This window comes from Phyllobates terribilis, unplaced genomic scaffold (genome assembly GCF_046119375.1).
Source record: "Phyllobates terribilis strain yellow unplaced genomic scaffold, ASM4611937v1 Scaffold_1__5_contigs__length_1240528914, whole genome shotgun sequence".
NCBI lineage: Eukaryota > Metazoa > Chordata > Amphibia > Anura > Dendrobatidae > Phyllobates > Phyllobates terribilis.
In genome coordinates, this window is record NW_027362761.1 from 1,022,827,869 (window position 1) to 1,022,851,194 (window position 23,326).

The following is a 23,326-nucleotide window of genomic DNA, read 5'->3' on the forward strand; positions in this document are numbered from 1 at the left end:
AGAAGCCCAAATATTTTTTCAGAGCTAGATGCAGAAAAAAATTATTTTTAATTTGCAACCTGATGGAGGTCAGTATAGATGGACTAATAGACCAAGTCCCACACACCGCTAGAAGCCCAAATATTTTTTCAGAGCTAGATGCAGAAAATTTTTTTATTCAATTTGCAACCTGATGGAGGTCAGTATAGATGGACTAATAGACCAAGTCCCACACACTGCTAGAAGCCCAAATATTTTTTCAGAGCTAGATGCAGAAAAAAATTATTTTTAATTTGCAACCTGATGGAGGTCAGTATAGATGGACTAATAGACCAAGTCCCACACACTGCTAGAAGCCCAAATATTTTTTCAGAGCTAGATGCAGAAATAAATTATTTTTAATTTGCAACCTGATGGAGGTCAGTATAGATGGACTAATAGAACAAGTCCCACACGCTGCTAGAAGCCAAAATATTTTTTCAGAGATGAATGAAGAAAAAAATTATTTTTAATTTGCAACCTGATGGAGGTCAGTATAGATGGACTAATAGACCAAGTCCCACACACTGCTAGAAGCCCAAATATTTTTTCAGAGCTAGATGCAGAAAAAAATTATTTTTAATTTGCAACCTGATGGAGGTCAGTATAGATGGACTAATAGACCAAGTCCCACACACCGCTAGAAGCCCAAATATTTTTTCAGAGCTAGATGCAGAAAAAAATTATATTCAATTTGCAACCTGCTGGAGGTCAGTATAGAAGGACTAATAGAACAAGTCCCACACACTGCTAGAAGCCCAAATATTTTTTCAGAGCTAAATGAAGAAAAAAATTATTTTTAATTTGCAACCTGATGGAGGTCAGTATAGATGGACTAATAGACCAAGTCCCACACACTGCTAGAAGCCCAAATATTTTTTCAGAGCTAGATGCAGAAAAAAATTATATTCAGTTTGCAACCTGATGGAGGTCAGTATAGATGGACTAATAGAATGATGCTATGCCCAAAAGATTTTACTTCACTAGGTGCAGTAAAAAAATTGGTATTCTATACACAGGTGGTATATCTTGCAACACAGATAGGCTACTCCACTGACTAACACACTCTGCAATAGGCCAAAAAGGATTAGCTTTGCTAGATTCAGCCAAATGCTGTGAAAAAAACTTGCACAGCACTGGCACAGACCTGCCTGGCAAAAACTGATAGGAACTGATGTAACCTAGTCCTGAAAAGGACTCCAATTACAATTAGTCTTTACTCCCACAATCTATCTATTTAAGAGCACAGACCTGCCTGATAAAAGTCGTAGGAAATGCTGTAACCTAGTCCTTAAAAGGACTGCAATCACAACTATTCCCTACTCCCAAGCTATCTGTATATTTGTGCGAAAATTGGCTTGAAATTAACAAGGTATAGCGCACACAGCAACAGCGGTGCCGTCTAACACGCAGCTGCAGCAGTGAGAAAATGGTGGCGACGGGCAAAATGGCTTGGTCTTATAGGGCAAGGACATGTGACATACACTGCCAATCACACATGCCCTTGCTTGTGTGAAAAAAAGCACTTCGCTCCGTGTGTGCGCTGCTGATAGGCTGACAGATTGCACCTCCCCACTGCAAATGCGGGAAAGAGAAAAAAAAATGGAGATCTTCATTGTTCCTGCAGAGATCCATCCCCTGCCCCTCCCCCCGCCCCGCTGTACACTCAAACTGCATATTAACATTAATTTTCATCATTACTGAGAAAAAATCCAGTTATGATTTTGGTGGACGAACAGTTATCGAACATAACCTCGAACAGCCGAATTTTTCTCAAATTGTTCGTGTTCGCCGACCGGCTCGAACACCGCCCAAAACAGCTCGAATTTGAGATTGGCGAACAGTTCGAGTAGAACAACGCTCATCTCTAGTAAAGACTAATTGTAATTGCAGTCCTTTTCAGGACTAAGTTACATCATTTCCTATCACTTTTTGCCAGGCAGGTCTGTGCCAGTGCTGTGCTAGTTTTTTTCACAGCATTTGGCTAAATCTAGCAAAGCAAATCCTTTTTGGCCTATTGCAAGGTGTGTTAGTCAGTGGAGTAGCCTATCTGTGTTGCAAGCTACACCACCTGTGTATAGAATACAATTTTTTTTTACTGCACCTAGTGAAGTAAAACCTTTTGGGCATAGCATCATTCTATTAGTCCATCTATACTAACCTACACCAGGTTGCAAATTCAATATCATTTTTTTCTGCATCAAGCTCTGAAAAAATATTTGGGCTTCTAGCAGTGTGTGGGACTTGTTGTATTAGTCCATCTATACTGACCTCCATCAGGTTGCAAATTCAATCAAATTTTTTTCTGCATCTCACTCTGAAAACATATTTCAGCTTGTAGCAATGTGTGGGACTTGTTCTATTAGTCCATCTATACTGACCTCCATCAGGTTGCAAATTCAATATAAATTTTTTCTGCATCTAGCTCTGAAAAAATATTTAGGCTTCTAGCAGTGTGTAGGACTTGTTCTATTAGTCCATCTATACTGACCTCCATCAGGTTGCAAATTCAATCTAATTTTTTTCTGCATCTAGCTCTGAAAAAATATTTAGGCTTCTAGCAGTGTGTGGGACTTGTTCTATTAGTCCATCTATACTGACCTCCTTCAGGTTGCAAATTCAATATAATATTTTTCTGCATCTAGCTCTGAAAAAATATTTAGGCTTCTAGCAATGTGTGGGACTTGTTCTATTAGTCCATCTATACTGACCTCCATCAGGTTGCAAATTCAATCAAATTTTTCTCTGCATCTAGCTCTGAAAAAATATTTCGGCTTCTAGCAGTGTGTGGGACTTGTTCTATTAGTCCATCTATACTGACCTCCATCAGGTTGCAAATTCAATCTAATTTTTTTCTGCATCTAGCTCTGAAAAAATATTTCGGCTTCTAGCAGTGTGTGGGACTTGTTCTATTAGTCCATCTATACTAACCTCCATCAGGTTGCAAATTCAATCTAATTTTTTTCTGCATCTAGCTCTGAAAAAATATTTCAGCTTCTAGCAGTGTGTGGGACTTGTTCTATTAGTCCATCTATACTGACCTCCATCAGGTTGCAAATTCAATCTAATTTTTTTCTGCATCTAGCTCTGAAAAAATATTTTGGCTTCTAGCAGTGTGTGGGACTTGTTCTATTAGTCCATCTATACTAACCTCCATCAGATTGCAAATTCAATCTAATTTTTTTCTGCATCTAGCTCTGAAAAAATATTTCAGCTTGTAGCAGTGTGTGGGACTTGTTCTATTAGTCCATCTATACTGACTTCCATCAGGTTGCAAATTCAATATAATTTTTATCTGCATCTAGCTCTGAAAAAATATTTCGGCTTCTAGCAGTGTGTGGGACTTGTTCTATTAGTCCATCTATACTGACCTCCATCAGGTTGCAAATTCAATCTAATTTTTTTCTGCATCTAGCTCTGAAAAAATATTTCGGCTTCTAGCAGTGTGTGGGACTTGTTCTATTAGTCCATCTATACTAACCTCCATCAGGTTGCAAATTCAATCTAATTTTTTTCTGCATCTAGCTCTGAAAAAATATTTCAGCTTCTAGCAGTGTGTGGGACTTGTTCTATTAGTCCATCTATACTGACCTCCATCAGGTTGCAAATTCAATCTAATTTTTTTCTGCATCTAGCTCTGAAAAAATATTTTGGCTTCTAGCAGTGTGTGGGACTTGTTCTATTAGTCCATCTATACTAACCTCCATCAGATTGCAAATTCAATCTAATTTTTTTCTGCATCTAGCTCTGAAAAAATATTTCAGCTTGTAGCAGTGTGTGGGACTTGTTCTATTAGTCCATCTATACTGACCTCCATCAGGTTGCAAATTCAATATAATTTTTATCTGCATCTAGCTCTGAAAAAATATTTCGGCTTCTAGCAGTGTGTGGGACTTGTTCTATTAGTCCATCTATACTGACCTCCATCAGGTTGCAAATTCAATCTAATTTTTTTCTGCATCTAGCTCTGAAAAAATATTTCGGCTTCTAGCAGTGTGTGGGACTTGTTCTATTAGTCCATCTATACTAACCTCCATCAGGTTGCAAATTCAATCTATTTTTTTTCTGCTTCTAGCTCTGAAAAAATATTTCAGCTTGTAGCAGTGTGTGGGACTTGTTCTATTAGTCCATCTATACTGACCTCCATCAGGTTGCAAATTCAATATAATTTTTTTCTGCATCTAGCTCTGAAAAAATATTTTGGCTTCTAGCAGTGTGTGGGACTTGTTCTATTAGTCGATCTATACTAACCTCCATCAGGTTGCAAATTCAATCTAATTTTTTTCTGCATCTAGCTCTGAAAAAAAATATTTCAGCTTGTAGCAGTGTGTGGGACTTGTCCTATTCGTCCATCTATACTGACCTCCATCAGGTTGCAAATTCAATATAATTTTTTTCTGCATCTACCTCTGAAAAAATATTTCGGCTTCTAGCAGTGTGTGGGACTTGTTCTATTAGTCCATCTATACTAACCTCCATCAGGTTGCAAATTCAATCTATTTTTTTTCTGCATCTAGCTCTGAAAAAATATTTCAGCTTGTAGCAGTGTGTGGGACTTGTTCTATTAGTCCATCTATACTGACCTCCATCAGGTTGCAAATTCAATATAATTTTTTTCTGCATCTAGCTCTGAAAAAATATTTCGGCTTCTAGCAGTGTGTGGGACTTGTTCTATTAGTCCATCTATACTGACCTCCTCAGGTTGCAAATTCAATCAAATTTTTTTCTGCATCTAGCTCTGAAAAAATATTTTGGCTTCTAGCAGTGTGTGGGACTTGTTCTATTAGTCCATCTATGCTGACCTCCATCAGGTTGCAAATTCAATCTAATTTTTTTCTGCATCTAGCTCTGAAAAAATATTTTGGCTTCTAGCAGTGTGTGGGACTTGTTCTATTAGTCCATCTATAATAACCTCCATCAGATTGCAAATTCAATCTATTTTTTTTCTGCATCTAGCTCTGAAAAAATATTTCAGCTTGTAGCAGTGTGTGGGACTTGTTCTATTAGTCCATCTATACTGACGTCCATCAGGTTGCAAATTCAATATAATTTTTTTCTGCATCTAGCTCTGAAAATATATTTTGGCTTCTAGCAGTGTGTGGGACTTGTTCTATTAGTCCATCTATACTAACCTCCATCAGGTTGCAAATTCAATCTAATTTTTTTCTGCATCTAGCTCTGAAAAAATATTTCAGCTTGTAGCAGTGTGTGGGACTTGTTCTATTAGTCCATCTATACTGACCTCCATCAGGTTGCAAATTCAATATAATTTTTATTTGCATCTAGCTCTGAAAAAATATTTCGGCTTCTAGCAGTGTGTGGGACTTGTTCTATTAGTCCATCTATACTGACCTCCATCAGGTTGCAAATTGAATCTAATTTTTTCTGCATCTAGCTCTGAAAAAATATTTCGGCTTCTAGCAGTGTGTGGGACTTGTTCTATTAGTCCATCTATACTAACCTCCATCAGGTTGCAAATTCAATCTAATTTTTTTCTGCATCTAGCTCTGAAAAAATATTTCAGCTTGTAGCAGTGTGTGGGACTTGTTCTATTAGTCCATCTATACTGACCTCCATCAGGTTGCAAATTCAATATAATTTTTTTCTGCATCTAGCTCTGAAAAAATATTTCGGCTTCTAGCAGTGTGTGGGACTTGTTCTATTAGTCCATCTATACTAACCTCCATCAGGTTGCAAATTCAATCTAATTTTTTTCTGCATCTAGCTCTGAAAAAAATATTTCAGCTTGTAGCAGTGTGTGGGACTTGCTCTATTAGTCCATCTATACTGACCTCCATCAGGTTGCAAATTCAACATAATTTTTATCTGCATCTAGCTCTGAAAAAATATTTCGGCTTCTAGCAGTGTGTGGGACTTGTTCTATTAGTCCATCTATACTGACCTCCATCAGGTTGCAAATTCAATCTAATTTTTTTCTGCATCTAGCTCTCAAAAAATATTTTGGCTTCTAGCAGTGTGTGGGACTTGTTCTATTAGTCCATCTATACTAACCTCCATCAGGTTGCAAATTCAATTTAATTTTTTTCTGCATCTAGCTCTGAAAAAATATTTCAGCTTGTAGCAGTGTGTGGGACTTGTTCTATTAGTCCATCTATACTGACCTCCATCAGGTTGCAAATTCAATATAATTTTTTTCTGCATCTAGCACTGAAAAAATATTTCGGCTTCTAGTAGTGTGTGGGACTTGTTCTATTAGTCCATCTATACTAACCTCCATCAGGATGCAAATTCAATCTAATTTTTTCTGCATCTAGCTCTGAAAAAAATATTTCAGCTTGTAGCAGTGTGTGGGACTTGTTCTATTAGTCCATCTATACTGACCTCCATCAGGTTGCAAATTCAATATAATTTTTATCTGCATCTAGCTCTGAAAAAATATTTCGGCTTCTAGCAGTGTGTGGGACTTGTTCTATTAGTCCATCTATACTGACCTCCTCAGGTTGCAAATTCAATCAAATTTTTTTCTGCATCTAGCTCTGAAAAAATATTTCGGCTTCTAGCAGTGTGTGGGACTTGTTCTATTAGTCTATCTATACTAACCTCCATCAGGTTGCAAATTCAATCTAATTTTTTTCTGCATCTAGCTCTGAAAAAATATTTCAGCTTGTAGCAGTGTGTGGGACTTGTTCTATTAGTCCATCTATACTGACCTCCATCTTGTTGCAAATTCAATATAATTTTTATCTGCATCTAGCTCTGAAAAAATATTTTGGCTTCTAGCAGTGTGTGGAACTTGTTCTATTAGTCCATCTATACTGACCTCCATCAGGTTGCAAATTCAATCTAATTTTTTTCTGCATCTAGCTCTGAAAAAATATTTCGGCTTCTAGCAGTGTGTGGGACTTGTTCTATTAGTCCATCTATACTAACCTCCATCAGGTTTCAAATTCAATCTAATTTTTTTCTGCATCTAGCTCTGAAAAAATATTTCAGCTTGTAGCAGTGTGTGGGACTTGTTCTATTAGTCCATCTATACTGACCTCCATCAGGTTGCACATTCAATATAATTTTTATCTGCATCTAACCCAGCCAATACTTTTGGCCTAATACCACAGTTTGGCCACTCAGCTCTGCTCGGTTCCCATCCATTGTTTTTTTGTGCAAACAACTCCAGAGTTGTGAACTAGTTAACCACAAAAATGAGTGGAAAAAGGCCTGCTGCTGGTGGTAAGGGGAATAGGCGTGTTGGGAAGGGGAAAAAAGGTTGTGTCCGTGGGGTAGGTGTTAAAGCAACAGTAACATCTGCAGAATAAAGACCATCTTCCAGACAAACTAAAATGTCTACTTCTTTTAGCGGACAATGTGATAAGATCCCTTTCTTACGGTCATGCCAGTCGCTAAAAATTCCAGATGAGGCACAAAAACAGCAGGTGCTTCAACGGATATCAAGTGCTCCTTTAATTGGGCTCTCCTCCACCTCAAATTCAACATCACAAATACTCCAGTCCTCAGAGGTGTCACCCCAATCGCACTTGCTTCCTCACAGCTCCCTAGTCTCCAGCTGCCCGTCTGAGTATGGGTTAGAACTGATGGTTGAGTCTGCAGAGCTGTTTACTCATACTATAGCCTGGGAATCAGAGGTCGGCTTCAGAGCTTCTGTGAATCCAGATGAGGAAATGATCTGCACTGATGCCCAGAATCTTTATGAGTCGGATCCAGGACCAGACGCAGAAGGTTCTGACCATAATGTAGACCCTCATTCCCAAACTGTAACTCCAGTTGGTGGAAACAATAAGGAAGACGATGATGAGACTCAAATACCTGATTGGAGCGACAACTTTAGTTTTTTGTCAGGGCAGGAACAGGTTGGCTCTGAGGACGATGGGTGTGATAACACACAGGGTGGTGATGATGATGAGGTTGGAGATCCCACTTACAGTCAACCCACAGTCAGCCAAGAGATGAGGTCAGCTGAGGAGGTGAAGGAGGATGCTAGTGACGACAGGTCAGGTTGTGCCTTCCTGGACAGAGACGTAGTACTGGAAGCACGTCAACAACTGCATCCTCAAACACAACTCTGCCTCTCACCACAAGTCGTGGTGGCTCTTCAGGTCGCACGGGTGCTAAGCCTTGCATAGCCTGGGCATTTTTTCAGATCGATAAAGATGACCCAACTCGTGTTATCTGTAACATTTGTCAGCAAAAGCTAAGTAGAGGCCAAAAAATACATAGTTTGAGTACTTCATGCATGAACCGGCACATGGACATGAAGCATAAGTTGCAGTGGGAAGCTCACTGTGCTACAATGCGGCCTAGCCGGCTGGGCCAACCACCGTTTGCCACATCTTGTGCATCCGCGGCCTCTTCATCCTCTGTGACTGGGGGGACAGCAGTCACACCTGTTTTGGGATGCAGACCTGCCTCCTCTTTACCCTCAACAGCCAGCGTGATTGGCAGGTCATCATTTTCTTTGGAGGTGGTAACACCAGCTGGTGTTGAGCGCTGTCTGACATCGATAGCACCACCTTTGGATCAAGGCAACCTAACATGTCCGCCTGCATCTTCCTCACAGACCGGCAGTTTGCCGGGGACACCCTTCTCAACCCTGTCTAAGCACAACAGCCAGCCCTCGGTCCCTCAGATGTGGTCAAGTAAAAGACCATTTCCTCCTAGCCATGAGAAAGCAAAGAGGTTGAATTTCACCATCTGCAAGCTCTTGGCTACAGAAATGCTTCCTTTCCGCCTGGTGGACCCAGAGGATTTTCAAGACCTTATGTCCGTCGCAGTGCCCCAGTACCAGATGCCCAGTCGGCACTACTTCTCAAAGAAAGGTGTGCCTGCGCTCCACCAGCATGTCGCACACAACATCACCACTTCTTTGAGAAACTGTGTGTGACAGGGTGCATTTCACCACAGACACTTGGACGAGTAGGCATGGACAGGGGCGTTACATGTCGCTGACTGGGCACTGGGTAACTATGGTGACAGCAGGACAAGGGGCTGCTGTCCAAGTCTTGCCGTCCCCACGAGTTGTGCGTCAATCCTCTTTATCTCAAAGTTCCTCCTCTGCTTCTGCCTCCTCAACCTCCTCTCGGTCCTCCACCTGCACCCAAAGCCTGTCTGGTCATGCCACATGCTTTCTAACTGTGCAGAAGGGATCCTGCACACCTCCTTACTATGCTCACAGCAGGGCTCAACGTCATCAGGCAGTTTTTACTTTGAAATGTCTGGGAAATGTGAGTCACACAGCTGAGGAGTTGTGGTCAGGTCTGGAGAACCAGTTTCATGAATGGTTGTCTCCACTGGACCTGAAACCAGGGAAGGCCTTGTGCGACAATGCTGCAAACCTGGGTGCGGCCCTTCCCCGGGGAAATATCACAGACGTGCCTTGTATGGCTCACGTGTTGAACCTGGTTGTCCAGCAATTATTAGCCAACTATCCCGGACTAGATGGCCTTCTCCAGAGGGCACGGTCGCTGTGTGCTCACTTCCGCCGTTCGCATCCCGCAGCTCAGTGACTTACATCTCTACAGAAGTCGTTGGGCCTGCCACTTCACCGGCTAAAATGCGATGTGCCTACCAGGTGGAATTCAACTCTGCACATGTTGCAGCGACTGTGGCAGCACCGTTAAGCCCTGGTGCAATACGTTCTGACGTATAGCCTGGACCAACGAGATCCAGAGGTGGGGCAAATCACGCTGGAGGAGTGCTCTCAGATCAGGGACCTATGCACCCTTCTGCACAGTTTTGAAATGGCGACGAAGATGTTTAGTGCTGACGATGTCATTATCAGCATGACTATTCCGGTGATTTACATGCTGGAGCACATGTTAAACAGAATTCGGAGTCAGGTGGTGGCACAAGAGGAGGTGGAAGAAGTAAAGGAGGAGGAGTTGTATGCGGAAGGGCTAACATCTGCAAGGTCTAGACGGTCGGCAGCACCAAGGCGGCAGGCATGTGAGGGTGGGGGAGATGGTTTTACCAGGGCGCATGGTAGCAGCCAAACTAGTGAGGAAGGTGCAGGAGCCCAGGAAGAAGTGGAGGACGAACTGATGGAAGACTCATCAGATGAGGGAGACCTTGATCACATTTCTGTTGTGTGAGGTTTGGGGGAGAGGACAGAGGAAGAAAGCATGATTGTTACCTTGCCACCAACACAACAGGGACTTGGTGCTCCTGGATGCGCAAGACACATGAGTGCCTTCTTGCTGCACTGCCTGCAACATGACCCTCGAATTGTGAGAATTAGAAATAATCCTGACTACTGGGTTGCCTCACTGTTAGATCCCCGGTACAAAAGTAAATTTGCAGAAATTATTCCTGCCATAGAAAGGGATGCACGCATGCAGGAGTATCAGCAGAGACTGTTGCAGAATCTTACATGTGCTTTTCCACAAAACACCAGTGGTGCACGTAGTGAATCTCACAGTTCCAACTTGCCAACCGTGGGACCGTCGAGTGTTCAGCACTCAAACCGTAACAGAAACACAGTATCTGCTGGTAACATCAATTTTGCTGAATCATTTCACCACTTTTTTAGCCCATCCTTTGCAAGGCCACAGGAGACAAGAAGTCTGACACATAGTCAACGCCTAGAGACGATGGTACAGGAGTATCTCCAAGTAAACATTGAAGCCATGACTGTGTCAATAGACCCTTGCTCTTTTTGGGCTTCCAATCTGGATAAATGGCCGGAGCTCGCCACTTACGCCTTGGAGATCTTGTCATGCCCTGCAGCCAGCGTTCTGTCTGAACGTGTGTTCAGCACTGCTGGTGGTGTGCTGACAGATAAGCGCACGCGGCTCTCCACTGATAATGTAGACAGACTCACGTTCATAAAGATGAACAAATCATGGATCCGAAACGACTTTTCTACCCCTGTGTCATCCTGGGGAGAGTAAAAGCTTGATGATTTGTTAAAATCACCTCACCAACCGTTTTAAGCTTTCAAATTACTAATCATGTTTATCTGTATCTTGGCTGGAAAATAATTTGGGCTTTGTAGCAGTGTGCAGTACTGATTCTATTAGGCCATCTATACTAAGCTCCACCAGATTTAAAATTGCTAATCATGTTTATCTGTATCTTGGCTGGAAAATAATTTGGGCTTTGTAGCAGTGTGCAGTACTGATTCTATTAGGCCATCTATACTAAGCTCCACCAGATTTAAAATGACTAATCATGCCTATCAGTATCTTGGCTGGAAAATAAGCATGGGGGTCACACCATAAGTTTGTCCCCTTTTATGCCCATATCAGCCAGAGATGCAGATGTGTTATGTGCAGCATGAGACGGTGCATTATCATGCATGAAAATGATCTTGCTGTGGAATAGACGGTTCTTCTTCTTGAACCATGGCAGGAAGTGCTGTTTGAGAAACTCCACATACATTATGGAGTTCATCTTTACCCCTTCAGGGATCCTAAAGGGGCCGACAATCTCTCTCCCCATGATTCCAGCCCAAAACATTACTCCACCTCCTCCTTGTTGGCGCCGTAGCCGTGTTTGCGTGGGGTGTCCATCAACCAGCCATCCTCCACTCCATCCATCTGGACCATCGAGCGTTGCACGGCACTCATCCGTGAACAAAACAGTTTTGAAGTCAGTCTTCATGTATTGTTTGGCCCACTGGAGCCGTTTCTGCTTGTGTGCAGTGGATAGAGGAGGTCGACAGGATGGCTTACGCACAGCTGCAAACCTCTGAAGGACTCTGCATCTTGTTGTTCGGGGGATGTTGGAGGCACCAGCAGCTTCAAAAACTTGTCTGCTGCTATGACAAGGCTTTTTTGCCGCTGCTCTTTTAACCTGACATAATTGCCTGTAGGAAAGAGTCCTCAATTTTCCCTTATCAGCACGCACACGTGTGTACTGTGAATCAGCTACATACTTCTTGATTGTGCGATGATCAGGATGAAGTGTCTTGGCAATGTTGATTGTAGTCATGCCTTGACCTAAACACTCCACAATTTGTTGCTTCTCAGCAGCCAACACATCCTTTTTCTTTCCCATTTTGGCAGAAAATGTAGGCTGCTTAATAATGTGGGACAGCCTTCTTAAGTAGTCTTGCCTTTCATTGAACACACCGGCCAAACTAATTAGCACAGCTGTCTGCAATTGCTTACAGTGATATAAAGAGCCCTGACACACATCACCATCAATGAGTTTAATTGACAAACAAACAAATTCTTCCCTTATCAGTCCTAAACACTTTTTGCATAATAATTTGGAACACAGTGTACATGTGCTTTTCCACAAAACACCAGTGGTTCACGTAGTGAATCTTACAGTTCTAACTTGCCAACCGTGGTCTGTATGAAGTTGTTCAATAAAGGGCCCAAAATTAAGATAACATAGACGGGAGAGGTCTCTATGAATAGGAATTCCTAAGTATTTGATACCCTGTGAGGGCCAGGCAAAGGGTAAGTTGGACAGGATGGAATCTTGTATGGATTTGGGGAGGGAGACATCGAGGGCCTCAGACTTCGCTGCATTGATTTTAAAATTTTACCATGTAACAAAGTGATCTATTTCAGCCATAACAGCAGGGATGGATATATGTGATTGAGTGATATATACTAGGACATCATCAGCAAATGCAGAGCACTTGTACACGATGCCTCCCACCTCAATCCACCTAATATTGGGGTTATGGCGAATTGATGAGAGCAGGTGCTCCGTCACTAGGATGTATTAGAGAGGGGACAGAGGACATACCTGCCTTGTCCCATTGGTGATTATGAAAGGTGATGAAAATGTTCTGACGTGCCCCCTGGGCCTTGGGACACCCTTAGCCGGACCCTTTTTGGTGGATGCTGGTGGTTGTAGTCTCCGTGGCGGCGACCCGATTCCGTGGCTCAGGGCGGTCAAACCAGTGGCGCAACTATTTATGTGGTTTTGATGTTTAATTATCCGACTACGCCACCTGTGGATTGTGGTCAGAGTGAGCCGCCGCTGCAGGGCAGACCGCTGAGGCTGGTGTTGTGGGTGCAGCAGAGCGTAGTATAACTCCACATGGGAGGAGTATAGCCTCAGGGCAATGTATGCGGAGGATGGGGGTGATGGTGCAGGGCAGCAGCAGTAACGAAACGGAGTCAGTGATGCAGTCCAGGGCTTTTACTCACAGTTCTTATTATCCCGACCACTTCTGCAGGTAACAGCTGTCCACGTCGTACTGTGCTCACCAGGTGAGGGGCTCAGACAACTCCCAGATAACTTTGGAGCACTTCACAGGACCCCCTTTGTGTGTCTTTGTCTGGCCTTTCTTACCAACGCTTCTGTCCGGCTGCCTCGGGCCTCCTCTTGGTAAACTTGGCGCCAGTTTCCCTGACCCTATGTGGTGCCTTCCTAGCAGGTGTAGCGAGGGGCTGCGCCACATAAAATGTCACAGCCTCCGGTTTCTAGCTGAGAGTCGTTTCTCGCCTCCACTAGTTTCGGGGACCGGTCCCCCCCTTTGGCCTGACCCCTCCACGCAGGTGGATTCGGGCGTGCGGTGGCGACTCGCCCGTCTGCACCCCGGGATACCTTCGTTCCTCATTCCTGGAGCCTTCTCCGCTCCTCTTCCTTCCTTCTCTCTCTTCCAGGCCTGGGCCTCTGTTACTAGGCCTGCCTCCGGAGCAGAGCTCATGCAGAGCACCTGCTCCCTGTCACTTTTGCTCAGACTTCTCTGCACTGAACTAAGATGGTGCCCACCTTTTATACTCCCTTCTCAACGCACCCAGGAACTGCTTCCTCCCTGCTCCTGCACTACAGGGTTCCCCTTCCTCGGTGTTCCCTCCCCCCACTCCAGCCAGGGACAGGGACTGTCGTGCCCATCTCAGGGGCATATTGGTCTCCCTGCCCGACGGCAATGTGGTGTAATGCATGCAGGTGTCGGGGTCCTGATCCACACTCCATCCTTACCTGAGAGTGAGATATCACACCTCTGGGTGAGGTGCAATACCTCTGTAGCAACCGAGCCCTCGGGTTGCTACAGTTCCATTTATCTTCAGCCTAGGTGACGTATTGTGATAAAGGGCCGTGATTTGGGCTATAAAAGGGTCCCCTAGACCCCTACCCCAAGCTTTTTAAGAGAATAATATATGGCGTGCCAGGAGACTCTATGGAATGCTTTCTCAGCATCCAACGAGAGTATCTAATTACAAATTTTTAACTGCATCTAGCCCAGGAAATACTTTGTGCCTAGTAGCAGTGTCTGCTAGTCAGCGGATTATCCCAGCTGTTAAGCAAGCTACACCACCTGTAGTTTGGACACTTCATTTTTTCAAAGGAAATGCTTCAGAACCCCGGGATACTCAGTGAAGAGCATCAGGAGGCACCCCAAGGCATAGGGGCTGGGACTGGCGGTAGGACGCCTTGCGGTTGACCGCCGAGCTCGATCCTTATAAAGCTTTTTAACTGCAGCAGCTTTAGTGGACGCTACTGGAGCTGGAATTACGCGGCTGCTGGCATGAGACTTGCCCTCCAATAGATCCTTGTAAAAGGATTTAAAGTGTATTCATTCAAATTAGAGAGACAATTTAAATTAAAAAGATTAGACCTGCCTCCACCACAGGGGGGCTCGCTCGACCCACCTGCGGACAGGCACCAGTATTGGGAGAGGGGGCTGGCCGTCAGGGTCCACCGCGGCTCTGGCACAAACCCGGCGACACGGAGGTGGCACAGGCAGGAACGGACTGGCCGTGTCGGCTTCGCACTTTTTCGGTTTTAGAAGGGCATGACATGCCTATATCTGTGTCTCCCCCTCCTTTTACTCCTCCACCTCTTTTCTTTTCGCATGTCTATATGTACTTGTCACTTTTTCATGTGTTAGTTGTGTCTTCTGAGCAGTTTGTCAGCTTTTGGACACCTTTGAAGGTGTTTTCTATGTGTTTCTATGTGTTTTTATTTGCCTGCCATTGGTTTTAACGGTGTTCGAAGGTGTTCGACGAACAGTTCGATGAACATTTCGGCGAACATACGGGTGTTCGACGAACCGAACCGAACTCGAACACTACGGGGCTCAACACTACTCATTAAGCTTGTTCCACTGACTTGTTTATTTTTAGATAATTACTTTGTTTTCTTCATCTGTTTCCTTCAAATTTGAGTTTAAGGCTAAGTGCCCATGATGCAGAAATGCTGCATATTTTTTCCGCTTCTCCCTGGCAGGACAAATGCATGCGGATTTTACATGCGTTTTTCCCGCCAGGTAGAAGCGTTTGTCAAGCGTTTTTGCATGCATTTCTGCATGCGGGTTATCAAGCACTTTTCCAAGCGATTTTAGCATCACTCGGAAAAGTGCTTGACAACTTGGTCACACTATATAAATCCATGTAACCGGCATGGATTTATAGTAGTGTGACCAAGTTAGTTAAAAAAAAAAGAATAAAAATGGTAAAAAATTTAAAAAAAGATTATACTTACCTTCCAATATCCTCCCGGGGTTTTCTCCGCTGCGTCCGTTGTCTTGGGTGACTCGCGGTGTTGTGAAGGACCTGCCTTTACAACACCGCGACCCATACAGCAGACCAGATGGAGGGGAGAAAACACCGGGAGGACATCAGAAGGTAAGTATAATCTTTATTTTTTATTTTAAATTCTTTGTTTACAGGTGCAATGGTACCCAGGTCTGGCTGAGAGTCTCCTCTTCTCCAAACCTGGGTACCATCCGCACATTGAACCGTGTGATATCCGCATGTGCAGATGCAGTGATGGGGATGTCACGCAGTCCAATGCAAGTCAATGGCGGCGATTACGCTGCGTGTCCGCAAAATTAATGGACATGCTGCGTATTTTTCCACAATGATAATCTGCAGCGGAAATTTCCGCAACATAGGCCACGTATTACCAAGCGTTTTTTAAGCCAAAGAACTCCTTGACCTAATCTTAATGTTATAATAGTCATTCTTGGAAAAGTCATTAGCAGACGTATATAAAACTGTATTGCTAAGTATAGTTGCGTTAGTTTTAATGCATAATTCTTATTCCAGATGTTATTTCTTTCAAAGAATAAAATTGCAATATTTAAAGGGGACTTTACACTGGATTTTTTAAAAATCAAACTTTGTACCTCCTCCAATTGGTGTTACTGATTCTGGAATAGAATATATATTCTTCTGTGCCCCTCCATTCCAAAGTTATGGTCCCCAGAAATACAGATACAAATTTTTCCTTCAACCATCTGGGCGTGTATCACAGGACTTCTCTGTGGGTGTTTGCCTTTTCTCCTCTGATATTTGCAAATTAAAACACGGCATTGTGTGGAAACAGTTGGTTGAAGCGAAAATGTGCACCTTTATTATCGAAAGGCATACCTTTGGAGTAAAGGGGCACAGAAAAAAAGAAGAAAAAACTGTTCCAGAATCCGTGAAACAGCAGCAATTGAGAATGGTACTCTCTTTAAAATAAAAACTCAATTGAAAGGTCCTCTTTAAAATAAAGTTAATGGTTCTTAAATTAATCAGTTAAAGGTGTTCTCCAGGTTTTTCATGGAAGTCTGCAGTCACCCTATGCGGCGGAGAGACCGAGCAGTCATGTGACTGCAAGTATGCGATATGTATACTTCCAGACACATTCTGACTGCAAATCAAATATGCCTTACTATACTTTTGAGACCTCATAGCATAATAACAGCAGGGTGAAAAAAATGAATACCTTGTCGCTTACCTTTTCCGCTGTACAGCTCCATCCAAGCTATTTTTTACTGTTTCACCACAAGTGACATCCTCTATATTTACCCTCAGATTGTGCTGGGGCTGAAGGCACCAAATAGTAATCCAAAATCACAAGGAGCATTGACCGAGAATCTGACTAGACCACGCACAATGTGTTTTAAGTATAGGATATTGTGTGCTGGAGCAGTAAGGAAGAGGCCAAAGAGTGCAACTCTGAGAATCAGATAAGGGTAGCAAGTGGGGGGAGAGAGTGTGTTTGTTAATATTGTTGAAAGGCAAGGTATTATTTTTATTTTTCTCACCCCTTTTCTAGCTCTCTATAAATCATTGGTGCTGTGTGGCGGCCATTGTTGCTGTGGTGTTGTATCAGTGGGGCGGTGCAGCCTGGAGTCTTGGGGACTCAGCCTTGCAGCACGGGTGCAGGACCGCCCGTCCTGCTGGTGCACTGTCGCAGTGAGGGTGGTTTGCGCACGGAACCACACCTTTCAGGCTAGGGACCCACGAAGAGGTTCACCGTGATATGGTTGTGCGCTTCATACAGTCTGATCAGAATCTTAAACTAAGAACCTCATGTTCAGTTTGTAAATTTTTGCAGAGAGGCATTAGATCAAAGTATGAATATTGGGATGTGTGGTCCATGTCTTTTTATACAGCTCTGGCTACAAATCATTAAAATGACAACCCCAAAGCAGATTCACAAGAATCGAATCAAAAAAAATTTGAATCCAAGAGAATTCTATTTTTTTTGTAAAATTCAAGGCAAATTGAACTAGCCTTGAATCGATTCACTCATCTCTATTTTCCAATATGAATTACTGTAAATAGTAATTCCAGACTAAACCAAAAATTCTGCTTTTGTCTAGAAATCTCAAGCACTGTTGGCTCTCAGAATTTACAGGACTTTTTGTAAATCCCTTGATTTCCTTCACTAGATCATCAGGTGTCTACAGAGGAATGTCAGCATTGTTATTAAGGATCTAAAAAGCCCTACATGTTGTGATGGCTACTGTCAGTCCTGTGCTGTTGACTTTTAGGGTAGACATATGGACATGGTAACTATTATAGGGTAGGCATTGAGAAATGTGACTATTGTAATCCATATAGCTATGTCATTATTGTTCATAAAATGTTAATTCTTAGTCCTCCATAAACTATTTTAAATTAATTAGTTTTGGAAAATATGAAAGAGGTGAGAAGCTGAGTTGACAGTCAGCAAATGCTGAGGTCGGATTTATTGATAAGATTAAACAGAATAGTATAATGCATTTATTTCCAAACTGCTTTGTAGAAAGATGAAAAAGGAATATGTGAAGCGTAACTTTATTTTGCATTTCATGTTTCCACAGATTATCCATAGTTGGTCTCAGCATGAACACTTTACTGATTACCTCATGCAGAATGGAAGCTAGATAAACATATCATTTGCAACATTGAAAAATCATAGTTTCCTTTCTTCTTTTTGGTGTCATTGGTGTCACAATCAAGACAATTTGCAAGATGAATTTCTCAACAGGTTACAACAATCAGTCAACTAATGAATCATTCTTCCAAAATCTTCAGTTGGACGAAGACTGTACTTTGCCATTGGCAATAATTTTTACTTTATCTTTGGCCTATGGAGTTGTTATCATACTTGGACTCTCTGGAAATTTGGCTCTTATTATCATTATATTGAAGCAAAAAGAGATGCGCAATGTTACCAATATTCTTATTGTAAACCTCTCATTTTCTGATCTTTTGGCAACAATAATGTGTCTCCCGTTTACTTTGGTCTACACCCTGATGGATCATTGGATTTTTGGAGAAGTAATGTGTAAGCTGAATGAATATATTCAGTGTGTTTCAGTCACTGTTTCTATTTTTTCTTTGGTCCTCATTGCTATTGAGCGTCATCAACTCATCATAAATCCTCGTGGATGGAGACCAAATAACAGACATGCTTGTGTTGGTATCACAGCAATATGGATTGTAGCCATGGCTGGTTCTTTGCCTTTTATGATATACAATTCTTTAACAGATGAACCATTTCGGAATATAAGCATTGATTCATACATTGGAAAATATGTCTGCATGCAAGAGTTCCCAAAGGAGAAATTCAGACTTTCGTATACAACTTTGCTCTTTGTTGTTCAGTACCTCGGGCCACTCTTCTTTATTTTTATTTGCTATACCAAGGTATCCTATTCTTGTTTTATGCTTTTGCCCTCTTTTAACATTGCTACTCTAACATATTTTATGTGGAATCAATAATTTTGCATACAATTAGTACGTATGCTATAATATGTTTCTACCCTCTGTTTTAATTATGTTGTCCTATTTTCTTATATCTGCTAGTTAATAGAAAGCTGACCATGGTCATGTAATTTACCATGGTCAGTTTGTTACAAGACACAACTGTGATAACTGTACTGCAACTATGGGTCATTCATGATACCAAAATTGATTATCTCTTGTACTTTCAAGTAACTTTTCAGACTAAGCTGTCTTGTGAGAGTACAAGAAGAATAACACCACATCTGGTCACTATATGACTTGCATCTTGAATTTTCACCAGGTTTCCCCTCTACATTCACTAGTTGCTGGGGAAAGAATACTAGCTGCTGAGATCTCTATCATAGACATCACAGCAGAAGGGAAAACAACTGCACTCTCAAGCTGTCTTTGAGCTTCTAAGAGCCGGTTCTGTCAAGACCTATGGGCTCTGCATCCCCAAGAGGAAGGACTGATTGATTTTTATTACCATCCTGGCAACTATGTGAGAAAGATCTCGGAAAGGTCAAAACTAGTGATGCGCAAACCCGTTTGGATAAGGGGTTATCTGAGCACACTTGAGTGCTAACCGGGTATCTTCGGCATGCTCGAAAAATAGGTTAGAGTTACCACGGCTGCATGTCTCACGGCTGTTCGACAGTCACAACACATGCATGGATTGCCTGTTAGCTAGGCAAACCCTGCATAGGTTGCAGCTGTCTAACAGCTGCAAGACATACCGTCGCACTGACTCAAGCCTATTTTTCGAGTATGCCAAAGATACTTGGTTAGCACCCGAGCATGCTTGGATAACTCCTTATCCAAGCACATTCGCGCATCACTAGTAAAAACGTCTACCCTACCACTTTGTCTTCATGTCATATAAAACGTTTTTTGAGCCTGCTACACTAATAGAATTCACTTAATGTCTAAAATCAAGACATCATGAGAGTGTGGTTGCTTTCCCTTCTACTATACCTTGGGATCATCACCTGACCCGACCAGCACCTCTCGCCAACGCTGAGTGCACACCATAAATCCCTTTACTATCCACATCACACCACACAGAGAGGGATTCCTAATCTTAATTCCTTTTTAAGCAACCTGAGACAAGCAGCAGCATAGAGGAAATTACATAGCAGTTGGAATCCAGCACTGGAGTGAGGTAAAATTCTTGTTAGAAAGCTCAATATGATCTGCTTCCTCAGGCTTTTCCTCACTCATCTACCCCCTCCACTTTTAATAGATTATATTGGACTATGTCACATGATACTGCAATAAATCTTCAATTCTTCTTGTCTGAGAAAGATAGATTTGAGTGTATTTTTTTCAGTGTGGATGGTAAGTTCAGGAGGCAGGGATAAGAGGAAGAAATGCCCAGTAAGTGAGAAAAGCAGCAGATTTATCTAATAAGAAATATTACAAAGTTTATTATATTTGCCTGTACTATTGATTTATACAAAATTTATTGAAAGTACAGTTTCCATTTAAACCAGTTGTTTAATTTCTTCAAGCAGATGTAGAAACAGAAAGGAAATGATATTTTAAATATATTGGCAATCTACAGTGTTTTTCATCATACAATAATAAATTTGAACTTGCAGAAACCCTAACACCAAAGTTGGACATATTTCCAAAATTCGATTAGCTCAATCTACAGTGGAAATTCAATTAAATTCATTGCAAATTGAATCCGCCAAGGAGTTAATATAAATCCTTTTTTAGTAATTTCTCATCAGCTCTCCCCATACTTTTCCTGCCATTGGTCCTCCGATTGGCTATTTTATCTTCTCTCTTTTTCCTTCATATGAACCTTCAGCCACTTCCAGCTGGGCCTTCCACTATATCACATGGTGCGCAAGGTACACCATTGATATGCATTGTGCAGCATGTAGTTACGTGGGCCTGGTGAGCAGATCTGACTCAAAATTGCCACAGGTCTGGAATGAAGAGAGAAGATAAAAGAAAGAATATAAAAGAGATGATCAGAGGACTGGTAGTGGCAGGACAGGTGTATAAAGAGCTGAGAAGTAAGTATACATTTTTTTAACCCATACTTGACCCTCTATGGCCCAGCAAAATGGTGTCCAGCAGGGAATCACAAAAACTTTGTATTCAGCCAAATCTGATTTTCTTGTAAAATTTGGAGTGAATTCAAGTTGCTCATCTCTATCTAACTACTCTTAAAAACATATGTTTTTATCTTGGTCAGTGTTATGTAGAATATAATTAGTTTCTTTACAAAACTTGTACATTCAAGTTTTAATTTCAGCCTCAAAAATAATTATTTATTAGGACACTAAAAAGCAAAGAGCTATGGAAAATAAGCCATTCAGTAACTCCATGAGCAAAGGTTCTCCGAAGTACCGAAAATAATATTGGTAAATTAAATTATGTATTTTTTTCTTTCTTTTTAGATATTTCTTAGATTAAAAAAAAGGAACAACATGATGGATAAGATGAGAGACAATAAATACAGATCCAGTGAAACAAAGAGAATCAACATCATGCTCTTTTCCATTGTGGTTGGATTCGCTTTATGTTGGCTGCCGTTTTTCATATTCAACTTGGTGTTTGATTGGAACCATGAAGCAATTGAAACTTGTAATCATAACTTGTTATTTTTGATTTGCCATCTGACGGCAATGATCTCTACTTGTGTTAATCCAATCTTCTATGGTTTTCTCAACAAAAACTTTCAGAGGGACCTACAGTTCTTCTTTAACTTCTGTGATTTCAGATCTCGAGAAGATGATTACGAGACTATAGCTATGTCTACCATGCACACTGATGTTTCTAAAACATCTCTTAAACAAGCAAGCCCAATAGCATAAAATGGTTGATGAAATGCCAAAATAAAGGCAGTAAGTGTGTTGAAAATATGTTCCTCCAATAAGCACAAATTCATTACGTAAGACTTGACCATTACTAGTCACATCATAAACATTTGTGTTTTTGGAACTTGTGAACACTTGCATTGCATCTGGACTTTGGGAGATTTTTTTGCATTATTATGCCCTTATCTCCCACACATTTTAGTATATGTGATTTGGTAAAATGTCACTTACTGCCATATCTTTATATAATAGCATTCTGCGGCTATGTGCTTTTACTTCGTTGTAGTGGGTTAGTGTGGCTTTTGGCTCTAAGAACAACAAAAATACACTGATCATCACTCAAAACTGTGAATGTTACAATATTTTATACTTTACACTAAAGCTTGTACAATGAATTATAACCACAGTATATCAGATGTGCTATTTATTATAATTGTTACTTTTTTCATAGAAGTGTACAGAAACATACACAATTATATTTTACAATGTGATATTAAGGCAATGCTTTATAGGTATATGCTTGAACATTTTCTTTTTCTTTTATTATACACTGCATCTGTAGTAGTACAGTACCAGGGAAGACAATATTTTAAGGAAGTGTGCCTTAAAGTTTATACAGTGAGAAACTTAATACTGTAGTGTACATGTGTTTTTCCTCTCTACAGGACATAGCTATGTTGTATTCCTGGTTTACTCCCCATTATTGTTGGTGGTAATCGTTTTCATGGCTGTTAAACACAGATGATTTTCTTAAAGGCTAGGTCCATTTTATGATAATAAATATTTAACACTTCTGAATAGTTACAACTAAATCCCTACTGTTTATGTAGCATTGTCTTTGCTTACTGTTCTGATTAGAAGATACAACTAATATACAAATAAGATAACATTTCAGTGGCATTGAGCAATCTACTCCATCATCCATATCCATATCCCCTTCACATTCCTTATTTCAAGCAATCAGGAACAACAAACAGAGAAAAGGCATCGTGAGCAAATGAAGTGAGTCACCCCAATACAGGTAAACATTCTTAACTTTATCATGTTGAAAAAATGTAAATATTGTCATTTTTAGCGCAGACAGAATCTAATATTCATTTTCATCGGGACGATCCTCATTGCTGGGTGATGGCTCATATCATTTGATGCACTGATGATGATGACCGATGTACATATAAGCTGAACAGTCTTTTTACACAGGCAAAAAGTTGACATAACAAGTATCAAATGACAGTATTAAAGGATGATCTGATTTTCTTTACAATCATTTTAAAGTAATAATGGTCACGTAAGAATGTGCGAATGATCATTTGTGCAGTTGTTCATTCACTTTACGTGAGTGCTTGTACAGATAGTCACCCACGCTCAGATAATGTAAAATTATCATTTTGAAATTTTTAGGCCAAATCTTTTATTTCTATTTTTTGGATCATAGGCTATGTTATTCATGGGCTATGTTATTTATGCAGTTATGATTTATTTCTCCAAAGGACATAAAATAGAAAATGAACAATTTAAAAGTATGTAATAGCAATTTAATGTCCAACTATTTCATGTATAAGTGTTATGTGTAAACCTATTTGTCTTAATACATAGCAAGCTGCAGTA

At 41.3% G+C, this 23,326-nt stretch overlaps 1 protein-coding gene across 2 annotated transcripts in view; it reads left to right on the forward strand.

Moving 5' to 3' along the window:
• NPY1R (neuropeptide Y receptor Y1) overlaps positions 1 to 22,511 on the forward strand; it is a 152,425-nt gene extending 129,914 nt beyond the window's left edge. For both annotated transcript variants that reach the window (XM_073644464.1, XM_073644457.1), the window contains 2 exons: positions 17,978 to 18,806; positions 21,299 to 22,511. In XM_073644464.1, coding sequence (XP_073500565.1) covers positions 18,129 to 18,806; positions 21,299 to 21,715 — 1,095 coding nt within the window. In that variant the 5' untranslated portion in view covers positions 17,978 to 18,128 and the 3' untranslated portion in view covers positions 21,716 to 22,511. The remainder of the gene's footprint in view (positions 1 to 17,977; positions 18,807 to 21,298) is intronic.
• Positions 22,512 to 23,326: the final 815 nt, after the last annotated feature.